The following is a 27897-nucleotide window of genomic DNA, read 5'->3' on the forward strand; positions in this document are numbered from 1 at the left end:
CCTCAGAACGTTCCAGCGCTTTGTTTCCATCCATTTCTGGGTGCTTCTTGAAGTATGTTTGGGGTCATTGTCCTGCTGGAAGACCCATGACCTAGGGCACAAACCCAGCTTACTGACACTGGGCACTACATTGCGACCCAAAATCCTTTGGTAATCTTCAGATTTCATGATGCCTTCCACACAGTCAAGGCACCCACTGCCAGAAGCAGCAAAACAACCCTAAAACATCTTTGAACCTCCACCATATTTGACTTTAGGTACTGTGTTCTTTTCTTTGTAGGCCTCATTCTGTTTTGGGTAAACAGTAGAATTATGTGCTTTACCAAACAGCTCTATCTTGGTCTGATATGTCCGCAAGATGCTTTTCCAGAATCATTTTGGCTTATTCACATACATTTTGTGAAACTAATGTCTAGCTTTTTTACATCTTTGTGTCAGCAGTGGGGTCCTCCTGGGTCTCCTGCCATGGTGTTTCATATCATTCAAATGTCGACGGATAGTTCACACTGACACTGATGCACCCTGCTGGTGCAGCTTGAATTTCTTTAGAACTTGATTGGGGCTGCTCATCCATTATCCAGACTATCCTGCATTGTAACATTTCATCAATTTTTCTCTGCCGTCCACATTCAGGGAGATTAGCTACAGTGTTATGGGTTGTAAACTTCTTGATTATGTTGCGCACCATGGACAAATGAATATCAAGATTGCTGGAGATAGACTTATAGCCTTGAGATTGTTGATATTGTTCAACAGTTTTGGTTCTCAAGTCCTCAGACAGTTCTGTTCTCATCTTTGTGTTCTCCATGCTCAGTATGGCTCACACAGACACGCAATACAAAGACTGAGTCAACTTTTCCCCTTTTTATCTGGTTTCAGGTGTGATTTTCATATTGCCCACACCTGTTACTTGCCACAGGTGGGTTTGAATGAGCATCACATGCTTGAAACAAAGTTGTTTGCCCACAATTTTGTCTGCTCCATTTTTAGGGTTTTGTGTGAAATTATGTCCAATTTGCCTTTTTGATCAGTTTTTTTGTGTTGTTCCAATACACACAAAGGAAATAAACATATGTATAACAAAACAAGTGTCATTGCAATATTTTTTGGGGATAAATACTCATTTTCTGGAAAAATTTCAAGGGTGCCAAAACTTTCAGCCATGACTGTATATACAAACATGCATGTTCAAATTCATAGGTGTATGGGAAAAGTGTGCCTACTCATGTTGTAATTCAATCTGCAAAGTTACTAGAAGAATAACGTGCATTTCACATGTTTAGATCTCGCTTTCTCAGGAGGTATTAGAAAAGGATCTGTTTTTTTGCTATCATCAGTAATTTGGCTATAGGCTAAAAAACTTATTTTATTCATTGATTTATATTTTTACCATTGTGATATATTTTGGCTTTCTGTTTATATACAGAATTAAACCACATCCGTAATGAAAAATCTAAGAAAAGATTCAAAACTACCATGTATGAAAGATGGTAAAATTTTGCCTGGTCAATAATGGCCTTTATAGGTGTTTTCTCTCAGTGTTATCAGTAAGGGTCCAACTTCCAGGATACCAATCAGTAAGCAAAACGAAGGGACAGAAGACACTTTGGACCTTGAATTGGGCTTAGCTGCAGTACAAGCCACATGTATGGCAGAACCAATGTGCTTCGATGCAGCACTGCAACCCGTTCGGTCTGGTTCCTCTGGATTAAACTTTTTTTTTTCAATATGATGTAATATAATTTATAAAAGGTAACCCTTTGCTTTGAACATGCAGTCCATAGGCAGCAGGTTGTGAGAAAAGATTTGGTATATTGTGAAATGATTTCAATCAATTCCTTCTCGTTCTGGGCCAACGTGAATTCTTAGTAGTGATTGACAACTTTCCTTACACACACAGTGATTGCAGTGATTAGGACCGCCCACTTGACTCCTAAACCCAGAATGAGCAGGAATTAAAATGAATAGAATTACAAATCTTAGCTCCTTCTGTTTTATAACATTCTGCCCACAGATAGAAATGCATGCTTAAAGCAAAAAGTTCCCTTCAATTAACTCTGGACACAAAAAATATTTGTTATGTGGTTCAATTACTATACATCACAATGAGCGGTTTCTGATCATTAACCAAAATATAATATTAGACAAAGGAAAGCTGATGATGCATGTGGTACAGTTTTATGGATTGAAGTTAAAATTATGACACTAACTCGTTACACTTTATTTGTAGCAAATCCGCTCGAGGATGGATATCAGAGATGATAACACGCCTCGCTCCATGAATATTTCAGTTTCATCTGATTCGGCCAAATTGACGGAGGCAGGATCTTTTCAGGTGACCCGTGGTGAAGTGGTGAGTGTCACAAGAGCGGGTAATATTCTGCTATGTGTAACTGTATTTATATAGGTAGAGGAAAATGGCAAAAAGGTTGAATTCACTTTTTTCTTTATTTAGGGGACATTTAAAGTAAAAGTAAAGGCTCTAGAGCAAGTTGGTAATCAGAAAGTTTGTGCGCTGCCCCTTCAAGATCGTTCAGGCAATGTCTTGCTTAAACCATCCACCTTCACAAATGGACTGCAAATTGATGCGTCGGTCATGTGTGATGAGTGCCCTTGTGAATTGGTAAGTGCTATGGACCTAACACTCAAGACTTGAAAGTAGACGTCACAAAGATGTCTCCTGTTATATCACCCTCACCGAGCATGCTACTTACTGTTGTGTCATGATACTTTTTCCATTTTTTAAGATGGCGTTAATAATGCACAAAGCGTGTTTGTATACAATATATGGTACATTGTAGTAGATCCTAAGCTTCATTACTGTTTTTTACTATCCTTCATTTATAGCAAAAAGAAATTGATTCCCCAAAGTGCAACAGAAATGGCCATTTTTCTTGCGGACGCTGTGAATGTAAAGAACCCTGGTAAGTCCTAGGTAGTAGCCGCTATGTAGCTGAAGCTATGTCTACATCTGGTGGGAGCCAAGTTACTACACAAATGCATGTTGGATATTTTTGGCCATCTTGAAAGTATGACATATCTTATAATTTAGTTTTTGGAACAATGATTGCCTATGGGATGTTTGCTATGTGGCTACGTTACTATGTCTACTTTTTTTACAGGAGAGGAGAAATCTGTAACTGTTCATCTTTACAAGCTATAGACAGCCAGTCATGTGTTGCTCCTAATAGCACAGAAATCTGCTCAGGCAGAGGAGAGTGTCTCTGTGGAGTTTGCCAGTGTTCTGGCGAGTCCCCAATCCACCAATATGAAGGAGAATTCTGCCAGTTCAGCAATTTCCAGTGCCCACGAACAGGTGGCTTCATGTGCAATGGTACGAGGCCCTCATCATTTTCTACCTTGTAGCTAATTATATGGATTATGGAACATTACCGTACATAAATTCTTGGCTGTCATTTTGTTGGTGATTGCTATGTTACCTGTTTACTACTGCAGATATTGCCTTAGAAAACCCGATAGTTAACATATACTAACAAAAATTACAGCACCAATTTTACAATTGGTAGAGAAAAAAATAACCAGTTTTCAACCCACAGTTATTTAACTGTTTTAATCAGCATATTTATGTCAATTTTCTGCATCTGATCGTTCTCATACATAAACATATATCTATATCTATATATATGTATCTATATATATTTATTGTAGGGTTCACTTTTTTGGGTAACCACTTGGAACACGAAGCCACAGGGTTTTTATATCACAAACGGAATTTCCCCAGCAAGCAGGAGGCAGAGGAGCGGGGCTCCTGAACAAAGAACATGAGCCTACCTCTTTAAATGACAAATAATGTCTTTCACTTGCAGACAGAGGCAGCTGTTACATGGGAGCCTGCGCTTGTATAAGTGGATGGGAAGGGGTTGCATGTGAGTGCCCAACCAGCAATCAAACCTGCCTGGACAGATACGGGGTAAGTGCTATGCTTAGGCTGGTTTCACACTTGCGTTTTGATCTGCAGCGTTTTAGCGCTAAAAAACGCATGCGTTTTTTTTCTATACTTAACATTAAAAAACGCATGCGTTTTTTAGCATGCGTTTTGACACGTTTTCGGCAACACCTGCGTTTTTTGACGCGTGCGTTTAGTTGCAGAAATGCAACCTGTAGTAATTTCTAGCGGCGTTTTTTTGCCGCAAAAAACCGCATGCGTTTATTCGCGGCAAAAAAATGTATTGCTGTTTATGTAAACGCATGCGTTTTTAAGCACATGCGTTTGCTTGCATTAAAAACGCATGTGTTTTTATAGAAAAACACAAGAAAACACAAGAAAAAACAAGAAAACCCTAACCCTAAACACAAGAAAAAACAAGAAAACCCTAACCCTAACCACAAGAAAAAACAAGAAAACCCTAACCCTAGGGTTACTAGGGATCCTAACCCTAACCCTAAGGTTAGGATCCCTAGTAACCCTAGGGATCCTAACCCTAACCATCCTAACCCTAACCCTTAGGGTTAGGGTTAGGATCCCTAGGGTTACTAGGGATCCTAACCATAACCCTAACCCTAGGGATCCTAACCCTAACCCTTAGGGTTAGGATCCTAACCCTTAGGGTTAGGATCCCTAGGGTTAGGATCCCTAGGGTTACTAGGGATCCTAACCCTAACCCTAGCTATTTCTGTTTATAGTGGGTTTTCTAGTTGATTTTGATGATTGGCAGCTGTCACACACTTCTCAGCATGCGTTTAAAAAACGCAAACGCAGGAAAAAACACATGTAAACGCGGCAAAACACCGCGTTTTTTTTTCTGCATGCAAAAACGCATGGGTCTAAAAAGCGCAGCATTTTGCCGCGTTTACATGCGTTTTTTCACCACATGCGTTTTTTTAAAAAAACGCTGCAGATCAAAACGCAAGTGTGAAACCAGCCTTAGATGTAGTAAACTGCAAAACATTTATTATTGCTTTAGTACAAGGCAATATCGTTAAAGAACATGTCTACATAATATCTGCTGGCGATGCTAAAGCAATTTCTTTTTCTACAGGGCTTGTGCAATGGCCGAGGGAGTTGTGTTTGTGGACGTTGCCAGTGTGACACCGATCCCCAGTTTACAGATGTTCTCTGTGAATTTAGCACCTCCCTGGTATGTATGCTGCCAGTGTAATGATTATGCATGAATTTTACATTATCTTCTCCGATGATGACGGAAAGATAGATTGTAATGAACAATACTACACAACACTGGGAAGAATTTGATGCAAATTGTTTCAAATTTAACAAAATGGTACATGTGGCATTATTAAGCATTTTAGGTACGTTTCCATTCCTTAAGTCATCTTACGCTGGCATGCTAAATATTACATTAGCAGGCTGACATTACACTAAAACTTTGAACCAAAAGTGACAAGTCTGTTGCATTTTACAAGTCATACAAGCTCTGCCCTTTTATCGATCAGAACTATATTAATGACACAAATGCCAAATGGGTCCAAAAACACATAATGTATTTTGCAAATGTTGGGCACAATAGGTGAAACTATAAAAATGAAGGGATATATGGAGAACTTAGTTTTGGGTTTGAACTTTGTGATAAATGTTCTTTTCTTTATCTATCTACATAGCGTCTGTTGGGAGCCTGCGAAGATGTTAGAACATGTGTGCAATGCCAGGCATGGAGTACTGGAGAGAAAAAGGGAGAAAAATGTGAAAACTGTGAAATCAAGATAAAGATGGTGGATGAACTCACAAAAGGTAGATTGCCAAAGTGACATATTTCCATCCAGTGTCGGACTGGGGTGCCATTTACCCTAGGGGCCCAATGTTCAGCATACTGCAAATATTACATTACCCTCATTCACAAATTGTCCTTTCTTGTATATAATAATAAACTGGGTAGTTGTTAAGAGACTGATGAAATGTTGTCTTTATCTATACATAGTAAATCGAGTATATTGTGCAATTACTGTTCGTGTAGGTGGATTAGGGTCTCACTCCTGCAGAGTGGCCCACCAGGGAATTCACCTGTTCTACTGAGGACCAGTCCAAGCCTGTTTCCATGCTGTCTACTATCTGTAACTGGCGCTTTAGCAGTAGGTCTTCTATGATAAGTAAACTATGAGCACGATAACTGACTGGCGTTTCTCAATCTTCTTACTAGCTGATGACAGAACCGAGAAATGCTCATTCCGAGATGAAGAGGATGACTGCACCTATCATTACACTGTGGAAGGATTAAGCTCTGTGTTATCAAACTACACTGTTATGGTACAGAAAAAAAAAGGTGAGTTGCATATAGCAATATGCATCCATGTCTTACTGTCAATTCACATCTTCAGCTGTTATAAAAAGGGAAATAAAAATCTCAGCTAAGCAGTGGGAAAGACGTAGTAGCAAAAGACAAGTATATATTGAAAAGCTGTTATTCAGGCTGTGTCTGCAGCAACTAAAAAAGACAACTCTTTGATGAAATCGTGCTTTAGAAATTTTCTTACTAAAGTAAGTTATGTCCTGTCTCTAATCAATGTCAGCACTATCTGATGGGTGATCTGTAACCACTGACATCTCAACTAATTTCTAGAAGCAAATCAAGTTTCCATTTTGGAGCAACTGCACCTTGTTTATTCACAAATTTCCAGTACCAAGATGTCAACACTATTGGTCCGCCTAGACAAGTTGTTGTTGCCTCATCTGTGTCCTCTCTCCTCCTGTACCAGTCTGTGACTTGTATTGTTCAGAATTATTGTACTTGTTTTTGCTATGTATACCCCTTTTCACATGTAAAGCGCCATGGAATAAATGGCACTATAACAATAAATAATAATCTGCCTACGCTCCCCTTCTAGTTCCATGTGAAAATAATTTAGGAATCTACATAAATAAATGGTCATTGTTGTTTCAACAAACTTTGCATAAATCAATAGTACAAGTGAATATAAGAAACTTTGTAATATATATTATCAGAGAAATCTTCTTCTACCTCGATTTATGAGTCACTTCTTTTTCCCTTCCCCCACCTCTTCAACTCACACTCCACTCCTTTAAAAAAAGAACAGTCTTAAGGCCCCGTCACACACAGCGATGCTGCAGCGATACAGACAACGATGCTGATCGCTGCAGCGTCGCTGTTTTGTCGCTGTGTGGTCGCTGGGGAGCTGTCACACAGACAGCTCTCTCCAGCGACCAACGATCAGGGGAACGACTTCGGCATCGTTGAAACTGTCTTCAACGATGCCGAAGTCCCCCTGCAGCACCCGGGTAACCAGGGTAAACATCGGGTTACTAAGCGCAGGGCCGCGCTTAGTAACCCGATGTTTACCGTGGTTACCAAAAAAAACATACAGTACATACTCACCATCTGATGTCCGTCAGGTCCCTTGCCGTCTGCTTCCTGCTCTGACTGAGTGCCGCCGTACAGTGAGAGCAGAGCGCAGCGGTGACGTCACTGCTGTGCTCTGCTCTCACTGTACGGCCGGATCTCAGTCAGAGCAGGAAGCAGACGGCAAGGGACCTGACGGACATCAGATGGTGAGTATGTACTGTTTGTTTTTTTTACATTTACGCTGGTAACCAGGGTAAACATCGGTTACTAAGCGCGGCCCTGCGCTTAGTAACCCGATGTTTACCCTGGTTACCAGTGAAGACATCGCTGGATCGGTGTCACACACACCGATTCAGCGATGTCAGCGGGACCTCAACGATCAAAAAACGGCCCAGGCCATTCCGACACGACCAGCGATCTCGCAGCAGGGGCCTGATCGCTGGTACGTGTCACACATAGCGAGATCGCTACTGAGGTCGCTGTTGCGTCACAAAACTTGTGACTCAGCAGCGATCTCGCTAGCGATCTCGCTAGCGATCTCGCTATGTGAGACGGGGCCTTAAGACCCCCTTCATGTGTCCATGTTTGCAGTATGTGTGGTATCCGTTTCTTTTACAGATGCCACATGTACCCATTATAACTTATGCTGCCATGCACATGTCCATGATTTTACATGGATCATGTGTCCATGTAAACCACACGGAGACCTGTCCATTTTTACTGGCAGCATAGATGACAAGGGCCAATACAAGTCTATGGGTTTGTGCAAAACATGTACAACACGCGGACGGCCTCCGTATGTTGTACGCATTTAACATTGCAAAATATAGGAACAGCTTGGCAATTTCGTTTTCTTTTGTCATACTGGAAAAAACACTGATGGCACACTGATCCAAAACACTGATGACACTGGTACTGTTTTTTCCAGTACCGGTTTTACACAGACATGTGAAGTGGGCCTTAGTCAAAGCAAGACAGACTGCCAGCACAGTAAGGTGTTGAGTTACATCTCCATTTATATAAAGAGGGGATGTGGGAGGAGTGAGGAGCAGAGTGAGAAAACAAGCAGAGGCAGAAACAGGCAGATTATACTGAGGTTAGTGAGTGATTTAACTTATCCCACAGCTGTATTGACAGCCATGCTGCTGTATAATCTCCCCCATATTGCTGCTATTTTTGAACATGTGCTAAAGAGACAAGGAACAAGAATCCATCTGTTACTATGTACTTGTATAGGAGACATCATGGCTGACAGTCTCTACATGCTAGCTCAGAGACAATGGCAGCCAGTCTCTACATGATAGTGAGTGCAGAGACAATGGCACCTAGTCTCCACATACTAGCTCAGAGACAATGGCAGACAGTCTCTACATGCTAGAGCAGAGACAATGGCAGCTAGTCTCCACATACCAGCTCAGAGACAATGGCAGCCAGTCGTTACATGCTAGCTCAGAGACAATGGCAGCTAGTCTCCACATACTAGCTCAGAGACAATGGCAGACAGTCTCTACATGCTAGAGCAGAGACAATGGAAGCTAGTCTCCACATACCAGCTCAGAGACAATGGCAGCCAGTCTCTACATGCTATCTCAGAGACAATGGAAGCTAGTCTCCACATACCAGCTCAGAGACAATGGCAGCCAGTCGTTACATGCTAGCTCAGAGGCAATGGCAGCTAGTCTCCACATACTAGCTCAGAGACAATGGCAGCCAGTCTCTACATGCTAGCTCAGAGACAATTGAAAACTAAAGATGGAGCCTGCAGACGGGCAAAATTGGTCACAAATAATGTTATTTCTCATGTACACACATAACAGTTTATACTGAAAAGTTACATGAAATGACAGGCATGCTTTAACACCATGATTTATTTGTTATCCCTGCTCCAAGCGTCACCATTAGTGATGAGCGAGTGTCCTCGTTGCTCGGGTTTTCCAGAGCACGCTTGGGTGGTCTCCGAGTATTTATGACTGCTTGGAGATTTAATTTTCATCCTGCAGCTGAATGATTTACTGCTACTTGCCTGCTTGATTACATGTGGGAATTCCCTAGCAACCAACCCCCACATGTACTCAGCCTGGCTAGTAGCTGTAAATCATTCAGCTGTCGGGATGAAAACTAAATCTCCGAGCAGTTACAAATACTCGGAGGTCACCCGAGCGTGCTTGGGAAAACCCGAGCAACGAGTACACTCGCTCATCACTAGTCACCATACTTATTTCATGTTCTGAGCACCGATTCCTTTCTTTCTCCTCAGAGTGCCCTCCAGGTGCCTTTTTATGGCTCATTCCCCTACTCATCTTCCTCATGTTGCTCCTTGGCCTCTTATTGCTTCTCTGCTGGAAATATTGTGCCTGCTGTAAGGTAAGAATACGCCATGGACATTGGTAAAGACATAAAAGGAACCTGTCATTTTGGAAAACGCATTGATTGATAGTCCTCTTCTGCATACTGTACCATATGCAACACTCAGAGTATATAGAAAATATATGTTAAAAAGCACGGTGGGTTGTTACTGTAGTTGGGCAATGAACTTTGACTTCTTTTTTTCATAGGCATGCCTGGCTCTATTGCCCTGCTGTGGACGAGGTAATGGCCATCAATTAAAGAAACAGAACTTGTAGTTTATTTTCTGTATGAAAAAGGACAGGATGCAGAGTATTTCCATTATGGAAAAATATTTTACATTCTTCTTAAATGCTCAATTGTATGTTCTAATGTTATATTGCTCTTACACATATAAGGTGTAACTATTATAAAATACATATTCTAAAGGAAATATGGGAATACATACCGTATACTAGAAGAGAAACAATGTATACAATGTGTAGATATTCATGCAGTAAATGTAGCATAAGTCTATGTAGAATATATTAAGGTATGGTTAATTTAACACAGGTATCTGCATAGTACAAGTAACATAGGTTTACATAGGTTTCATGCATGATTTTTGGTGGTGAATTATTAACCCAGTTTTGATTCACCACCAAAAACGGTGGTGATTAATAATTCTTGTTATACTGAATGAGAGCAGAGCAAATACGTTTTTTGTTTTTTCTCTATAGGTCGCACTGTGGGATTTAAGGAAGACCACTACATGCTACGACAAAGTCTGATGTCATCTGACTACTTGAACACTCCTCTAGTACGAAGCGGTAACCTCAAAGGTGGAGACACTGTAAGATGGAAGATCACAAACAATGTCCACCGTCCTGCTCCAGCACCAGGGGATTTAAATCCTAAAGAGCTAGGTACAAAAAAAGAAATGGAATACTAAGGCTAAAGAAAGTGTACCCATGTACTGTACATAGAGTGTATTGATACATGATTATTTGAAAATTATCTTATCTCATTTTGTAGTCCCATATGGTGTCTCACTACGGTTGGCTCGTCTCTTCACTGAAAACCTGTCCAAGCCTCAGACACGGGAATGTGATCAACTGCGCAGAGAAGTAGAAGATACAGTAAGTTGGCATTGTTAATTGTTATTACCAAAATAATATCCTATTGCATATTGTTAGGAAGGAGGACTTTCAGCAATGCCCAGATTGGGGTTCTGGATTTGTGATCAGAATTCTCCAGCCCTCTCTTGAATGAAGCAGTGGTGCATTCAATCTCCGCTCTTGTTCATTGTTTATCAGACTGCTGGAGAAATACAAGAGCTGTACTCTACTTTCTCTGGCAGCCCTTTAAGACAGTGAAAAAATAGGAGGCCAAGCATGCACATCTCCACTCCATTCAGTATAGGGCTGCGGAGACCTGATTTTGGGATCACTGAAGGTCCCAGTAGACCAAGAGCGATCGACAAGGTATCATAAGGGATAACCTGTTTATTTATTTATTTTTGGAGGGTATCCCATTACTATTACTCCTTAACTCTTTGCTGCTTTTTTGTATTTTGTATTGGTAATAATGACATCTTCTCAGACACTAAGATCTTACCATATTTACCCACTGATTAAGACCCCTAGAAACAGTGGATAATCATACTGCACAGTTTAAGGAGAGAGCACCAGATAATCAGGAGATCTAATACTCATTTTTATTCCTCCAGCTGAACGAGGTTTATAAGGTGATTCCAGGCACTCACAAGGTGAAGCAGACAACATTCAGGTAATACTGTGTTCAACCGTAATACAGAATTGTCACCTGCCACCAGTGGCGTAACTACAAAGTTATGGGCCCCGGTGCGAACTTCCAAATGGGGCCCCCCCCGCCATAAAATTCAATGTAAGCCCCATAGAATACAATGCAGCCCCCCTCATAGTATAATGCAGCCCCTCCATACAGGGGCAGTGACAAAGACACGAGCAAATGGTGACGAGGGGGCAGAGGAGAGGGAACAAGGGGGCAAGGAAGACAGGCACTAGGGGACACATGGGGGCTAGGAGGCAGGGGAGAAGGATACAAGGGGTCTAGTGGGCAAGGGAGACTGACACAAGTGGGCAAGGGAGACTGACACAAAGGGCACACGGGGACTAGTGGACAAGAGAGACTGGCACACGGGGACACGGACTAGTGGGCAAGGGAGACTGACACACGGGGAATAGTGGGCAAGGGAGACTGATACAAGGGGACTAGTGGGCAATGGAGACTGACACACGGGGAATAGTGGGCAAGGGAGACTGATACAAGGGGACTAGTGGGCAATGGAGACTGACACACGGGGAATAGTGGGCAAGGGAGACTGATACAAGGGGACTAGTGGGCAATGGAGACTGACACACGGGGACAAGGACAAGGGAGACAGGCACAAGGGGACACATAGGGACTAGTGAGCAAGAGACTGACACAAGGGGACAAGGGATACAAGCACAAGGGGACACACAGGGACAAGTGGGAAAGGGAGACTGACACACAGGGACTAGTGGGCAAAGGAGACTGACACAAGCACAAGGGGACAAAGGAGACTGACACAAGCACAAGGGGACATAGGAGACAGGCACATGGGGACACACAGGGACTAATGGGCAAGGGAGACTGGCACACGGGGACACAAGCATAAGGGAGACAGGCTCAAGGGGACACACAGGGACTAATGGGCAAGGGAGACTGGCACACGGGGACAAGGGACACAAGCATAAGGGGACAAGGGAGACAGGCACATGGGGACACACAGGGACTAATGGGCAAGGGAGACTGGCACATGGGGACACAAGCATAAGGGAGACAGGCTCAAGGGGACTCACGGCCCCCTGACCTGCCAGAGCCGCTTGCAGCTGCGACCGTAGTAGTTACGCCGCTGCCTCACACACACACATACTACAGATATCACACACACACTACAGATATCACACACACACATCATACTACAGATATCACACACACACACACATCAGTTATTACACACACTACAGATATCACACACACACTACAGTTATCACACACACACACTACAGATATCACACACACACACAGACATACTACAGATATCACACACACACACACAATACTACAGATATCACACACACACACACACACACTACAGATATCACACACACACACACACTACAGATATCACACACACACACACATACACACACTACAGATATCACACACACACACATCATACTACAGATATCACACACATACTACAGTTATCACACACACACTACAGATACCACACACACACACACACACACACACACCAGAGATACCAGCTCATATACACAACTCACAATCTCCTCTCTGGTACAGGGGTGGCTGATGTAAACCGGCTGCAGCTCCTCAGCTTCTCCTGACTAAGGCTAGTTTCACACTAGCGTCGGGAACAACCCGTCGCTGTGCGTCGGGCCGACGTTCCCGACGCTAGTGTGGTCTCCGCCGCACAACGGGGGCAGCGGATGCATTTTTCCCACGCATCCGCTGCCCCATTGTGAGGTGCGGGGAAGTGCGGGGAGGTGGGGGCGGAGTTCCGGCCGCGCATGCGCGGTCGGAAAAAGTGGACCGTCGGGAGCAAAAAACGTTACATGTAAGGTTTTTTTCTCCCGACGGTCCACTACCACACGCCCAAGCGTCGCAAAACGGACGCAACGTTTGGCAATGCGTCGCAAATGCGTCGCTAATGTTAGTCTATGACGAAAAAACGTATCCAGCAAGAACTTTTGCTGGATGCGTATTTTCGGCAAAACGACGCATTTGCGACGTATTGCAGTTAACGCTAGTGTGAAACTAGCCTAAAGCGGCTCTGTCCCGCACCTCCCCCCTGCTCTCGCCTTCTGTCCCGGGGTTATTTTGGCTTTCTCTTAAAGGGAACCTGTCACCCCGTTTTTTCCGTATGAGATAAAAATACTGTTAAATAGGGCCTGAGCTGTGCATTGCAACAGTGTATTTTGTGGACCCCGATTCCCCAACTATGCTGCAGAAATACGTTACCAAAGTAGTCGTTTTCGCCTGTCAATCAGGCTGGTCTGTTCAGATGGGCGTGGTGTCTTCCCCCAGATCTTGCTTAGTTTTCCGTTGGTGGCGTAGTGGTGTGCGCATGCCCAAGGTCCCGAATCCACTGCACAGGGGAGTGAAAATAGCGTGATGTGCGACATTTCATTGGTGATCGGTGGGGGCGGCCATCTTCCTTTGGCCGCGCGTGCGCAGAAGCGGCGCTCTGCTGGCCGCGGCTTCAGGAAAATGGCCGCAGGATGCCGCGCGTGCCCAGATGGAGATCGCGGCGGCCATTTTCCTGAAGCAGAGATGCGACACCTCGTACACACCCGACTCCGCTCCGTACACCCCCGACTCCGCTCCGTACACCTCGTACACACACGGCTCCGCTCCGTACACCTCGTACACACACGGCTCCGCTCCATACACCTCGTACACACACGGCTCCGCTCCGTACACCTCGTACACACACGGCTCCGCTCCGTACACCTCGTACACACACGGCTCCGCTCCGTACACCTCGTACACACACGGCTCCGCTCCGTACACCTCGTACACACCCGGCTCCGCTCCGTACACCTCGTACACACCCGGCTCCGCTCCGTACACCTCATACACACACGGCTCCGCTCTGTACACCTCATACACACACTGCTCTGCTACATCCACCCAAACCCCTCCTGACCTCACACAAAAGCTTACCCTCCTCCAGCATGATGACAAACAGCACTGCACTACTGTCCTGCACTACACGGAAGCCCTTGATCATGTGACTCCAACTCCTCCCCTCCTGTGACCTCATCACAGGTCCTGTGCGCACAGAGCAGTGGCAGCTATAGTAGTGGTGTGCGGCTCTCTGCGGTGGAGGGGCTCTGCTGCGGGTCAAGTGCAGTCCCACCCGTGATCGCGAGTGCACGCGCAGCAGGGCCTGTAAGGAAGAATTATTTAAAGGGCCGGCGGCCCATTTTGTAGCTTAGAGTTCTTAGGAGCCCGCCCAGTCTGCTGGACTGGGTGGGCCCCTAAGCACTGCGGGCCCCGTCGCAATTGCGACCCCTGCGACCGCGGTAGTTACGCCCCTGCCTGCCACAATATATTACCATATACTGCAAAATCTAAACCCAAGTTTAGATTTTAAATGTGCTCACATCATAATATATTGTTGTATATTGGCCTCCTGTTTAATAAGACCACCCCATTAAGACAATTGTTGTAATTTTGAGAGATGTTCTTAACTGTATCATAAATGCTCAATTTTAAATTTACGTTTCTATTTGTTTCTTCCTCCAGGTTGCAGTCCAATGCTGGCAAGAGGTACAAAATAAAAACTGACATTTTATTATGTTTTCATTCATGTCATCAGTCATTTACAACTAGTGTCACTCATAAACCACAAAATGGGTACAAAAAAACATACATTTATGAAGCTGCATAAATATAGATGCATGTATTAAATTAAAATGCAATCATTACAAAATACAATTTCATTTACTATGACATTTCAGTTTTTTGACTCTTGTCTGATGTTTTCTGTTAAAATGTTGTAACATTTTGATGACAAACAAACTTATTATAGGTCATATGTTTTAGGGGAAATTAACTGGTGGTCTGTCCAATATAAAGTATGACCTATGGTCATTCAATTTCCAGGACACCCATAATCCATAGAACGAAAATTTCTTCCTGATTTATTCAGTCTCAGTGCCATACTCACTGTTGTGACTGTGCCTGGTACTGCTGTTCAGTAGGGTGACGATTGTGGAGTACTTAGGAGGAAGGGCTAGCAAAACACCCACTGATTATATTTTAATGGTAAATCAAAAGGATAGGTAATCAGTTTAGGATCCTTTAGACCCCTTTTAACATAAGGCCATTCCATTATTTTGCCTACAAATGCAAATCTGACATCTCTATATCACATCTTACAGACAGGACCATACAATCGCAGACACTGTATTAATGGCTCCAAGAGAAGCAGAACCTGAAATTGTAAAAGTCACAGAGAAGCACGTATCACAAGAGGCATTCCAGGACTTGAAGGTCACCCCAGGATATTACACAGTCACATCTGATAGAGGTAATAACTAATGTCCTCTAGATAAAGCTGAACCGTCATGCCTTCACATTTTCTGATCTTTGGCGCCCCTTTGTGTCTGTTGTAGATGCTCATGGTCTGGTGGAATTCCAGCCAGGGGTGGAAATGGTGGATGTGCGAGTTCCTCTCTTCATCCGACCAGAAGATGATGATGAGAAGCAGCTACTTGTGGAAGCTGTAGAGGTTCCCTCAGGAATTGCCCGCTTGGGACGGAAAAATGTCAACATCACAATCATTAAAGAACAAGGTGGGCTAAGAGAAAGTGGGGCAGATTACATTTGGACCATATTTAGATACTTTTGTCAGCCTTTATGCCATGTCTTGCTTGGCTTACTTGGCTTTTCTGCACTAAAATTTTGTTGCTCCCATGTCAAGAAAGGCTTTCAAAATTTTCTAAAAGCATAATATATCTGGCACAAAGCAGATACGCTAGATTTGTATTTTTTTAGAAAATAGAATCAGAATTGTGACACATTTAGTTTTGTAAAATTGCCCCAGTAAATGCAAACTACCTACACAATATTTTAATATTTAGGGCAACAAAAATGACTCAGTTCATGGGCCTGTATGTAATCTTTATTTAAACTGTTAGTTCACCTTTGAACACTATTATATAAACCTGGGACTCATTAATATCTTCATCTTCTGTCATAGCTAAGAGTGTTGTGACCTTTGTGAAGCCAGCATACACCTACAGCCGCCAGGACCAATTTGCTCGTGTCCCGCTTTCACGTGAAATTCTACAGAATGGCAAGTCTCAGGTGACCTATCGCACTCAGGACCTGACAGCTCGTGATGGCAAGGTAAGTATAAATCTGTGGGAGCACTGGATGATTAGCCTTCTTATGAGGATTAACTAGGTGTTGGGTTTGATCTCTGATTTGTATTGTAATATTTTCCCCTTTATTATTTTAGGATTATGCTTTCTCAGAAGGTGAAGTCACATTCCAAGGAGATGAAACGCAGTCACAAGTCATGGTTCCTCTACTTGATCGATCAGAGATGGACACTTTACTTGGAAACAGGCAGGTTAGACAATTCCTATTGGAGCTGAGCAATCCAAAGTATGGTGCCAAGATTGGCAAGTACCCACAATGTACCATCACCATTGATGACACTGCAGGTGAGCTAATAACTACACATTGTAGGCACTTGTAAAACTTGTATTACTGAACTTTGGTGTTGACCTACCTCTCCAATTCATTTATCAGATATTGTACCAAAAGTAATGTCACAACAGGCTCTCCAGTCTCCTCGTGGAAAGATGGGAGCTCCCGTTAATCTAAATGCTCAGGCTATTAGTGCAAGAAAAATCCGACTCAACTGGGTTCCCCCGCCTGGAGGAAGAGCTGCTGGATATAAAGTAAGGGTCTTTTTTATCATCTTAATGCCAATCTTTGTGTTACCTAAAAACTGTCAGTTATTACTACACACAGTTATGCATATAATGCTTTGCTACAGTTATACATCTGAACATTAGGCAGATATAGGTTGGCATCTGTTTAGTAGACTTCCCATCTAAATTCAGACTGCCCATCACTTGATGAACAAGCGATATGCTTGTTCGTTGGGTAAAGTGATTTTTAAGCGTGAGTTAAAATCATCATTCTCGGCGGCACATCAGCCAGTGTAAACATGTGCTGTCGAGAACAATGACAGATTATGTGCACAGAACAATCCACTACTAATCATTCTGTGCACATCCTAAGTGAGGGTGACCTGTCTGATCAGGCTATTAAAAGACCAAACATGTAGATGATGTGGTTGATTAATGGCATTAGGTCATCTATTAAAATTGCAGGCTGGATTATTCAGCTATAATGAAAGGATGCAACTTTATTTTTTATCATAATTTCTTATTGATTCTGTCACCCTTAAATGCAAGCCATTATTATTTAAGGTCCGTTACTGGATTCAAGGAGACTCAGAGTCTGATGCTACAGTGATAGACACCAAGGTGCCTTCTACAGAGCTAGTCAACTTATATCCATACTGCGACTATGAAATGCGTGTTTGTGCCTATGACATGCAGGAAGAGGGCCCTTATACAGACATTGTGACATGCCAGACCCTTGAGGATGGTGAGTAATAATAATAATAATAATATTTATTTATAGAGCGCCAACATATTCCGCAGCGCTTTACAGTTTAACAGTTTCAAACACAACAGTCATAAGTAACAGCGTTAACAATACAGTAATAAAGCAAAATAAGACAAAATAAGACGACCCTGCTCGTGAGAGCTTACAATCTACAATGAGGTGGGGAGATACAAAGTACAGGTGTGTATTTACAATGATGTATTTACAATGATGGTCCAGCCATCTTCAGGGGGTGGGGGGTAGATGGAGATAGTGAATGGGCTACGCACACACACAAACATAAAATGACTGATTAGGGAACGTGATAGGCCGCTCTGAACAAATGAGTTTTGAGCGAGCGCCTAAAACTATGCAAGTTGTGGATGGTCCTAATATCTTGGGGTAGAGCATTCCAGAGGATTGGCACAGCACGGGAGAAGTCTTGGAGTCGGGAGTGGGAGGTACGGATTAGTGCAGAGTACATTGATGTGGTTTATCCAAGGCTTCGTCCGGCAAACCCAAGTTGTTGGCACCATGTGATAATTGAATGTCTATGCTATTCAATTCTAGATTTATTTTTTTTAAACGCCATATAGAACTGGGTTTAAGAATATAGATATAAAGATTCCTCTGGTCATATTGCAACACTGTCCTTATTATATTTTAGTGTTTTACTTATTCTAAGGTATTATCTGCTGTGACATCTGACCATGCCCTCATGGCTATAGCCTCACACTATTCCCAGTAGGTGGTACAAAGACCTGATGACTAAAGGTCACAAACTAAATATAAAATGGTATATAATAGCCCAGACCAATCATATGATACAAATGAAGTACATCTTATGAAGAAGGTCACATCATTGACTATTAAGCAGTATAGCATTTGCCTTCTTTGGTCTACAATGAAACAGAGAACAGATGGTACAAAAAGCATCATAGTGACCACTGATGACATTTCATTCCTATCTAGACATTATGTGCTACCTTGTCTTTTCTTATTTTCTGTAGTTCCAAGTGAACCTGGTCGTCTTGCCTTTAATGTTATTTCAAGCACAGTGACCCAAGTCAGCTGGGCAGAGCCTGCTGAGACCAATGGCAATATCACTGCTTACGAAGTTAACTATGGCATGGTGAACGAGGATAACCGTAAGTAGGACACCATCTATTCTCCAAGACGTCTAGTTCTTCCACTTTAATGAAGCTCTACCAGGAAATTTGTCCTTCAGTCGATACCCGATTTTAGCAAGCTTCCATGTTAATGAAGGTGGAAATAACAGCCAATTCTAGTTAAAGGGAACCTGTCATCGCATTTTTACATATGGAAGTAGGGGTGGCTGTATGTTGTGCTTGTCCCCCCAATACAAATGTTTATTTTTTTTTATAGATATCCAATGTGCTATGTTTGAGAAATCTAACGTAGAATCTATATGCAAATTAGGCTGGAAGTGCATTGAGGGCATGGGAATATACTTGGAAAACGTAGCTCAAGAGCAGTGACACGTCCCCAGGGCACTTCCAGCCTGATTTGATTATGGTTTCAATGCTAGATTTCTCATAATTTGATATCTATAAAAAAAAGGATCATTTGTATTTAGGGACAAGCACCTATACAGCCACAGCACTACTTTCATTTGTAAAAACATTTTACTAATGTAAATCACAGTCTTCTGCCCAAATAATTTTGAGTGAACTGAGGAGAGAAAAAGTATTTTGCATTAACTCACTCCCATCCAAAATTGAAATTTCCAGCCTATAAAGCTGGAGACAAATAACAGTTTCCTCCATTGTCAACAGAAGATGGTTACAGCTCACTTGTTCCCTCTCCCTGCACAGTACACAGAGCATGTCTAGAACATTCTCTCATAGAAGTCATTGAACTTCTCCATACTAAAGATTTTGATGTCGGTGTGGCTGCTGTAAAGCATATCCCTCAACTTCAGTTAACAGAGCAGAATAGCAGCTAAGGCAAGATGGCTGCCTCTGTAATCATGGACGCAAAAAAATAAAGAATAAAATAAGAAAAACTGATTAGAAAACACATGTTTTGGTATGGGCTAAATTAGTAAAAAAAAAATATCTGGGTAATATTTTCTGAATACTGCACTGTATGCCTTCATGTACAGTGCCTCGATCTGTGTTTTTTTTTTTATTAAATAAACCTTTCATTTTAAGGATGAAAAATAATATCTGAAATATAGATGTTGTATATTATTCTTCTTCTTATTAAATGTATGAACACTGTATCATTCTTGGACAGTGCAAGATTAGACTAGACTAGACAGTCTTAAAACATGCCAGATTTATCATGCTGTTTGATAAATTTGATGACTCTTTAAACTGTATTGTCTAAGCTTACACCACGTATTAACTTATTTTTTTGCCAGAAATTTTCACCAATATTTGCAAAATGCGGCACTTTACATCACTTCTTCACTTCCCCCCCAAAATGCCTATTTTCAGCAAAGTCATACCCCTTTATCAACAAAAAACCGTAATAAATATGGTGCAAGCAATTAATACTGTTTTTGATGGAAATTGTGCCTGAATTCTGGTGCATTTACCTTGATAAATTTCCTCCAATGTATGTAATTGTGTAATATGTAAGCCTTATGTAAGCTGTAAATTAATTAATTAATTTTTTTATCTTTCTGGTAGAACTAATTACTCCTATGAAGAAGGTTTTAATCAATGACCCAAAGAAACGAATGATTCTCATTGAGAATTTGAGGGAATCTCAGCCATACCGGTATACTGTTAAAGCTCGTAATGGAGCAGGCTGGGGCCCAGAGAGAGATGCCACCATGAACTTGGCCACCCAGCCTGCCCGCCCAATGTCCAGTAAGTGTCATCCTAAACTGATGTTACTTAAATGACTCTCTGTAAATTGATTAGAAATATAGGTTGATGGAGCGCCCCCAGACGCAGGGCAATGGGGTACTCGGTACCGGGTCCCTCTGTCTCGGTTCTGGGGATGTCACAGTGGCCCGACCCGGTCCGTGGCCCTGCTAAGGGGTGTCCAATTAAAGGTGTAGGTGAAAGTTTGTCAAGTGTTCGTGACGCCACCTGTGGTGTTCGGTCAGGGTGACCGACGCTGCTAGGGGTCCGCTGGGGTGATGGAATGGCAGCTAGATGGTGTACCTTTCCACAGGTGAAGTATGTCCCCAGGGCTTCCCTTGATGAGTAGATGGTAATGGTGTAGGTCGCAGTAAATAACGAGGACACAGGGTTGCAGTCTCTTTACCTTTTACTGTAGACTTCAGCATCCACAATCCAGAGCACTGCTAACAGGGCTGGCTGAATCCGGCCGGTCCGAAGGCACATCCAGAGTTCCCTTTGTAGGTGGAAATCAGTAGCCTTCCTACTAGCGCCTGTGTGTTGTAGTACCTCCCTGCTGAGCACCACGGGATAGTCCTCACAACTCTTGTATCTGTTTCTGATGTTCTCTCTCCGTCCTCCAGTTGGTATGGATAGGACGCACCCGTATGATGGGGTAGGCCTGGAGTTATTTTATAGGGACCCTAAAGACGCCCCTCTCCCACAATTGCCTCCGTTGTCTGCTTAGGTGAAAAGGTGAGACAGCCAACCTAAAGTTAACTGCCCTGCCGTAGTTCAGAGTAATGCGTAGAGCCAATACTCCCTCGGCGTTCCGGCCACGCGCCTCAGAAGGATGTTGCCACGATCTTAGGGCACGACTCCTCCCGGTATTATCTCCTAGTGCTGTGATCTTGTTTCTCACTTCTCCACAATATACTCCGCTTCTTGTCCTTTCTTAGGATGCTGCCGCAAGGTAGTGCAGGCACGGCTCCGTAACGATCTGTCTCTTGCTAGGCCACTGTCAGGATCCCACCCGACAGGGACCTCCCTGGATCTTCCCAGCAACTCTCTCTCTCTAGATGTTGCCTGGGCAAAACCCAGTCAGCTTCTCCCCTAACTTCCTATCCAACCCTCAGTTTTACCAGAGTGTGAGGAGTGGCCTAGTAAATAGAACCTTTTGCTCCCCCTGGTGGCCGGAGTGTGAAGTGTAATGTGTGACTGTGATACCTGGTCAGGTGAACTCTTTTAGTACAATGAGACGTAACATCACTCCCCTTAGTGGCAGAGCGACAATACTGCACGACCAGGACTCTGGGGCGCTGCAGACACCATCAGGTGACCAGTTCTTCTGGTCTGTAAATCATCCTTCTCTGTTGCTTCCTTGCAGTTCCAATTATCCCGGATGTCCCCATTATTGATGCAGAAGGTGGAGAAGAATATGATAGCTATCTGATGTACAGTACAGATGTCCTTCGATCTCCAGTAGGAAGCAAAAGACCTAGTGTGTCAGATGAATCAGGTAAGGAATAAGACCTTCATATTCTCATTCATGACACCATTCATAGTGGGAAGGGTAGATTCCTAAGACCATCTGATGATGTCTCCACGCATTTCGAAGGCAGACAAGTCAGTATGGACCCACTGGATATTTTACAAGCTTAGTCTGTTGGCTGTTAGCACCAACCACACTGACCCATAAACTGTAAACCCCCATTCCCATTCAACCCTTCTTCCTTAGTATGTACCCCCCCATCTAAGTCACCCCTGTCCCTTGAAGGAAAGCACTGGAAATTCATCCCACTCCTGGGATCGGAAATGGACCTGCGTCGTGTCACATGGAAACTTCCTGTAGAAGTCATCCCACGTCTATCAGTCAGCAGTGCAATTTCCACAGACACTGAAAGTCAGGATCAGATGGACCATTCCAGTTCTCTGAAGAGGAAGGGAACCATTCGGGCAACTGCAGAAGGTGACAACCAGATGGTGGGGGGGTCCACTACTGTATGTTTTCCTCCCTCCCTTCAACCCCCCACCAGTGTAAAGTGCTAACAGCCTTCAGTTGCATGAGTCTCTTCACTCTTATGTTTGTTCATTCGGTGTGGTGGAGCAGTCAGTGGATAGAGGGGCTATTCATTAAACTCTTGTAAAATACTTTTCTAATCATTTTCCTACACATATCATTTTCATCAGTCTGGATTGTTGTGCATAACAAAATACAATAAGCAACTGTGTTAAAAAAATTACAAGTTGAAAAATAGATGTAGTGTTCAAGCCAATCTGGCTACTGGCCACAAATGGGGCACATTTTAGATAAAATGTATTAAGAAATTGCTCTTTCATTCATTCATATGTTTTTCAAATGGATTTAAAAGGGATTGTCTAGTGAAAACAAATGATCACTGCCCATAGGACAGGTGGGGGTCCGACCTCTAGGACCTGCACTGATCGCCATACAGGGAAACTTTAATCCCCATTACAAAACAGCAGACGGCCAACCTATTTTCCATTCATTCACTATGCGGCTGTCAGAAAAAGGCAAGTGCGGAACTTGGCAGCCGCATAAGAAATCAGTGGAGCACAGCTCACGTGTGTGCACTGCTGTTCCACTGCAACAGGGAAAAACAGCCCATTCTGCTGAATGATGCAAGTTCCATCAGTCAGAACCCTCCCGATCCACAAGTTATCACATGTCACATGGATAGGTGATAACTTGTTTTCATTGGACAATCCCTTTAAATACAAAACAAGAAGCAATATGAATAGGAGCCACAAGAGGGCAGCCTGCACCATAATATCCACACCAATGAAAATGTCATGATTTATGCTTATATATGTTGTTGCTTTCAAATGGTGAAAACTATCGCAAGACGCATTTGATTAAACTTTAACACCTAGATCTTTAGATAGCAACTAAGTATAACAGTCAATGTGGGCAAATCTTAATTACCATCAAGGAGTATCTAGAACTGGTGTGCAAAGTGGGATGTGGAAATATTTTCAAATTCATTATCACTTCTCCAAAAGACTATCTTATAATACAATGTCAGGTTGTCAGTTTAAACATACTTTAAGCACATTGGCCAACTTCTTTGCATAGACCACCCGGTAGAAGACCACTAGCATACAACCCATATTATTATCTACAGATATTTCCCCCGATTAGGTTTTCGCACTGTTGCTATTTTTCCTTTGCAGGAATAGGATCACTCTAGTCTATGGGCTGCGTCTGGTACTGAAACTCAGCCCCACAAAAATGAATATCAGACCCAGCCTAAAGATTTCTGGAATGAAGAAAACAACAGATATTTCCTAGTCACATAGTAACACCCAACCAAATTGTCAACTTAAAAATTGCCCTCATTAACAGTACCCCCATTACATTTGCATTCAGAGTGCTTCCCATCAACTCATGTATCCAGCATCAGAATTCCGCAGTAATGGTCCCAACATGCTCAACAGAAAAGTATTCCAAATCCTCGGCATGCCTCATGTAAAATCCCTGTAGGGACTGCTTAAAACAGTTTCCTATTCAGTAGCAGCAGCCTGGGATCCCCCTTATTTCAGAAGACTAGGGAATTGGGAATTGTTTATTACATTTTGTCTAATGATTAGAAACCATTCGGTGTGACGAGATTTCTAATGTATTGAACTTGTTTGTAGAACAACTGCTCAATGGGCGCATGGACTTTTTATTCCCTGGTTCAGGGAACAGTCTTACCCGGACAGTAACAAACTACCAGCAGCTCAGCCCCCACGTTCAGCAGGATTCCTATAGGTTTGGCAGTACGAGCTCCCAGCACACAACCACCATTACAGGACATAGTAAGTATTGGGTTCTTGCTGGTACATAACAAAAGGGCCTAAGTGAATTCTTATCACCTCATGTGGTCAAGGTGGACATAACCTTTCATCAAAAGCCCATTATTACTACTATGTTGATAGTAATCTTGCATTACCCGTCCTGAAACGGTTTTACAATTACTGTTATTCTCTCACTGTGCAATGTTTTGGCCCTCCATTTCTTTCTCACAATCTCCTGCTATCTCTTTTCCCTATCCTTGTGGAGGGGTTCTGCATCCCGTGCAGGAATACCCCGAAAGACGCCTTGCTGGGGCAAAGGTGAAGGGTTACCATGGCAGCTGCACCATCCGGGACACAATAATTATGGCTGACAGTCCTAGAAGGATGCACACGGTGATAGGTACCATGGAAACATGTCACTCATGCTATTTGGTCATTGCTTTCCATGGATGCTTCATCCCATCCTCAGTTTCAAATTCTGGTCCAATGAGATGCAAATAACTGGAAATGATTGTGCTGGATATTAGCGTAAGCCGAAGTATCAGGAACAATAAGGCCACGTGCACACGTTGAGTATTTGGTCAGTTTTTTACCTCAGTATTTGTAAGCCAAAACCGGGAGTGGGTGATACCCGGGTTTTGGCTTACAGATATTGAGGTAAAAAACTCACCAAATACTTAATGTGTACACGTGGCCTTAAAGGTTTATACCAGACGCTGGCAATTTTCATTAATGGCTGACGATGTACTGAGGATTGCTAAATGCCACACAATCTATTTCACCACGTAATGATCGCCATGCATGAATTGCTTTCCCACACCTCATATCAGACTGGTCAGAGTATCATATTTGAAGAGCATTTTCCCCAAAATGTATGAAATCCAGGTATCAAGAATTGTCCTCTTCTGTCAAGTTATAATAATAATAATAATAATAATATTTATTTATATAGCGCCAACATATTCCGCAGCACTTTACAATTAAGCGGGGACATGTACAAACAATAAATTCAATACAGGTTAAGACAATTTAAACAGTGACATTAGGAGTAAGGTCTCTGCTCGCAAGCTTACAATCTACAAGGAAATGGGGGGACACAATAGGTGAAAAGTGCTTGTTATTTCAGGTCTGGCAATTATAATACATAGGGATTTTCATACAAAGCTGCATGATCCGGTCATCAGCCCGTGTGTTTAAGTGCAATAGTCAAGTATCAAGTGCAGTTATCGTGTGCATGGAGGGTGTGGAGACAGATGAATAGTAGGGTGCAGATTCAGAATAATATTTGGAAGGAGGGAACAGGGCAAAGTTAGTTTACTGAGTAGTTGGTGTGGTAGGCTTGTTTGAATAGATGGGTTTTTAAAGCTCGCTTGAATAGGTCGGGGCTAGGTATCAGTCTGATCGTCTGGGGAAGTGCATTCCAGAGAGCTGGCGCAGCACGAGAGAAGTCTTGGAGACGGAGGTGTGAGGTTCGGATTATGGGGGATGCTAGTCTTAGGTCGTTTGTAGAACGGAGGGCACGTGTAGGGCGATAGACAGAGATGAGAGAGGAGATATAAGGCGGTGCAGAACTGTGGAGAGATTTGTGGGTGAGAGAGATGAGTTTATACTGGACCCTGTAGCGAATGGGTAGCCAGTGTAATGACTGGCACAAGATGGAGGCATCGGTGAAGCGGCTGGACAGAAATATGACCCTGGCTGCAGCATTCAAGATGGATTGGAGAGGAGAAAGTTTGGTAAGAGGGAGACCGATCAGAAGAGAATTGCAGTAGTCCAGACAAGAATGAAAAAGAGCGACAAGTTTAGGAAAAGCTGGGCAAGAACCTGTATGACCAGACTCGCAGAGAAAACTATATATATATGAGAAGGATCAGTGGAATTGGGGGGACGATACAACTTCCCTCGACTCCTAACGATCACTGCACAACTTGCTCTATCTTGGCCTATTTGCTGGATAAAGAAAAAAAGATTGGTCTTGCAGGATTTTAGAGCTCTGTTCACATGTCTGTTTGGATATTCTTCTTGTCTGTTCGGTTTAAACAATAAATAGAGTAGATGCTCCATTGCATCAGTTCTGCAAATGTAAGCAGAGGGTCCCTTTGCTTTTTATGAGGTCTGTTTGGCCAGGGCTGTGGAGTCTGAGCCCATTTTGGTGGAGTCGGAGTCATGGAAATTGAGGAGTCGGAGCCCATTTTAGTCGAGTCATTTCATGAAAATTTAGGAGTCGGAGGTTTGGCTTACAGACTCCACAGCCCTGTTTTTAGAACTGAGGAAAGTCCTGTATGCAGAACTTTTTCTTCCTTTCTTAAAAAAACAAACAAAAAAGCATAACCTATCTGTACCCCATAACAATCAATGGGATGTCTCTACTTGTATTTGTATATCTATAGCAAGTTATTCCTAAAACGGAAAAGACAAACAGTGCCTGAACGGAAATGTGAATAGAGCCTTAGAAAGCTTTACAAATTCAGGCAGCTTTCTCAGAATCAGATATAACTAAAATGGGTCAGCTGGATTTTTTTGTTTACAACTGAACATTTTTACAACTGAACAAAAGAGGCCAGCTCATGGACATATATTCACTGTGGATTTTATCCATTTTAGGGGAATGAACATTTAAAAAAAAAAAGTAACATGCCTGTCTGGTTATGAATGGGTTAACCTGCCTGCTGATCTATAACCTTATAATCTTGCATGGCTGACGCCCCTTATTTCATAACCAGAGACCCGATTTATTGTCGGTCTCTGGGCTTGGAGGGGTTAACTCCATGTTGCTGTTAACCATTCATCTTCAAAGCTGGATCCTGACATGCATGAAGATCTAGTGTATGCTCTGCATAAGATGCGGATATTTAAGGTTTGCAGCCCACTGGCTGAAATCAGCAATATTGGAGCCTTATCATACAGACGGATAGGTATACACAGGTTTTTGAAGGTGTCAAAAAAATTCTGGGTAAGTACGTGTGTGCTGCTGTGCTTATGCATTACACTTCTCCTCAGCATGTGGACAAGTGAGCATCAAGATGGGTCTATGTGAATGTCCTAGCTACCAGTATCACATTTCTAGTTCTCCACAATAACACTGACTGGCATCTTTATAGGTACATCAGGACAAAGCAGATTGGGGCTGCCTCCACTTATGATGGGAACTGGAAGAGGACGAACTCACTCAGAAGATGTGCGTGATGCCCTATCCAGCTTAGATGTGGCCATACAAGGTGAGTGTGGGGGGAGCTTTTCCAAGAGAAATAATAATTTTGCTCTTCGAGGCCGCAAAGTAATAAATTTGCTTGTTGCCCAATTAGAGTCACGTCTCTCACCTGGAATCCCAGACACTCCAACCCGCTTAGTGTTCTCAGCACTGGGGCCAACGTCCTTAAAGGTCAGCTGGCAGGAGCCGCAATGTGAACGTGAGGTCCTGGGATACAAGGTGCACTATCAGCTACTCAATGGAG

General features: G+C 43.0%; 1 protein-coding gene across 3 annotated transcripts in view; it reads left to right on the plus strand.

The window, feature by feature from the left end:
• Positions 1-27897, plus strand: part of ITGB4 (integrin subunit beta 4) — a 110236-nt gene that overhangs the window by 76561 nt on the left and 5778 nt on the right. Inside the window, exons 10-37 of one of the 3 annotated variants that reach the window (XM_077251754.1) lie at positions 2231-2353; positions 2456-2623; positions 2848-2924; positions 3123-3334; positions 3828-3931; positions 5001-5099; positions 5578-5707; positions 6114-6236; positions 9532-9638; positions 9830-9863; positions 10340-10525; positions 10635-10738; positions 11329-11387; positions 14940-14963; positions 15578-15726; positions 15812-15991; positions 16399-16547; positions 16660-16867; positions 16956-17107; positions 17645-17825; positions 18836-18973; positions 20483-20665; positions 22029-22160; positions 22419-22610; positions 24302-24463; positions 24702-24842; positions 27544-27660; positions 27748-27897. In XM_077251754.1, coding sequence (XP_077107869.1) covers positions 2231-2353; positions 2456-2623; positions 2848-2924; positions 3123-3334; positions 3828-3931; positions 5001-5099; positions 5578-5707; positions 6114-6236; positions 9532-9638; positions 9830-9863; positions 10340-10525; positions 10635-10738; positions 11329-11387; positions 14940-14963; positions 15578-15726; positions 15812-15991; positions 16399-16547; positions 16660-16867; positions 16956-17107; positions 17645-17825; positions 18836-18973; positions 20483-20665; positions 22029-22160; positions 22419-22610; positions 24302-24463; positions 24702-24842; positions 27544-27660; positions 27748-27897 — 3784 coding nt within the window. The remainder of the gene's footprint in view (positions 1-2230; positions 2354-2455; positions 2624-2847; positions 2925-3122; positions 3335-3827; positions 3932-5000; positions 5100-5577; positions 5708-6113; positions 6237-9531; positions 9639-9829; positions 9864-10339; positions 10526-10634; positions 10739-11328; positions 11388-14939; positions 14964-15577; positions 15727-15811; positions 15992-16398; positions 16548-16659; positions 16868-16955; positions 17108-17644; positions 17826-18835; positions 18974-20482; positions 20666-22028; positions 22161-22418; positions 22611-24301; positions 24464-24701; positions 24843-27543; positions 27661-27747) is intronic. The other 2 variants (XM_077251752.1, XM_077251753.1) reach the window with 2 other exon arrangements.

This window comes from Ranitomeya variabilis, chromosome 4 (genome assembly GCF_051348905.1).
Source record: "Ranitomeya variabilis isolate aRanVar5 chromosome 4, aRanVar5.hap1, whole genome shotgun sequence".
Taxonomy (NCBI): domain Eukaryota; kingdom Metazoa; phylum Chordata; class Amphibia; order Anura; family Dendrobatidae; genus Ranitomeya; species Ranitomeya variabilis.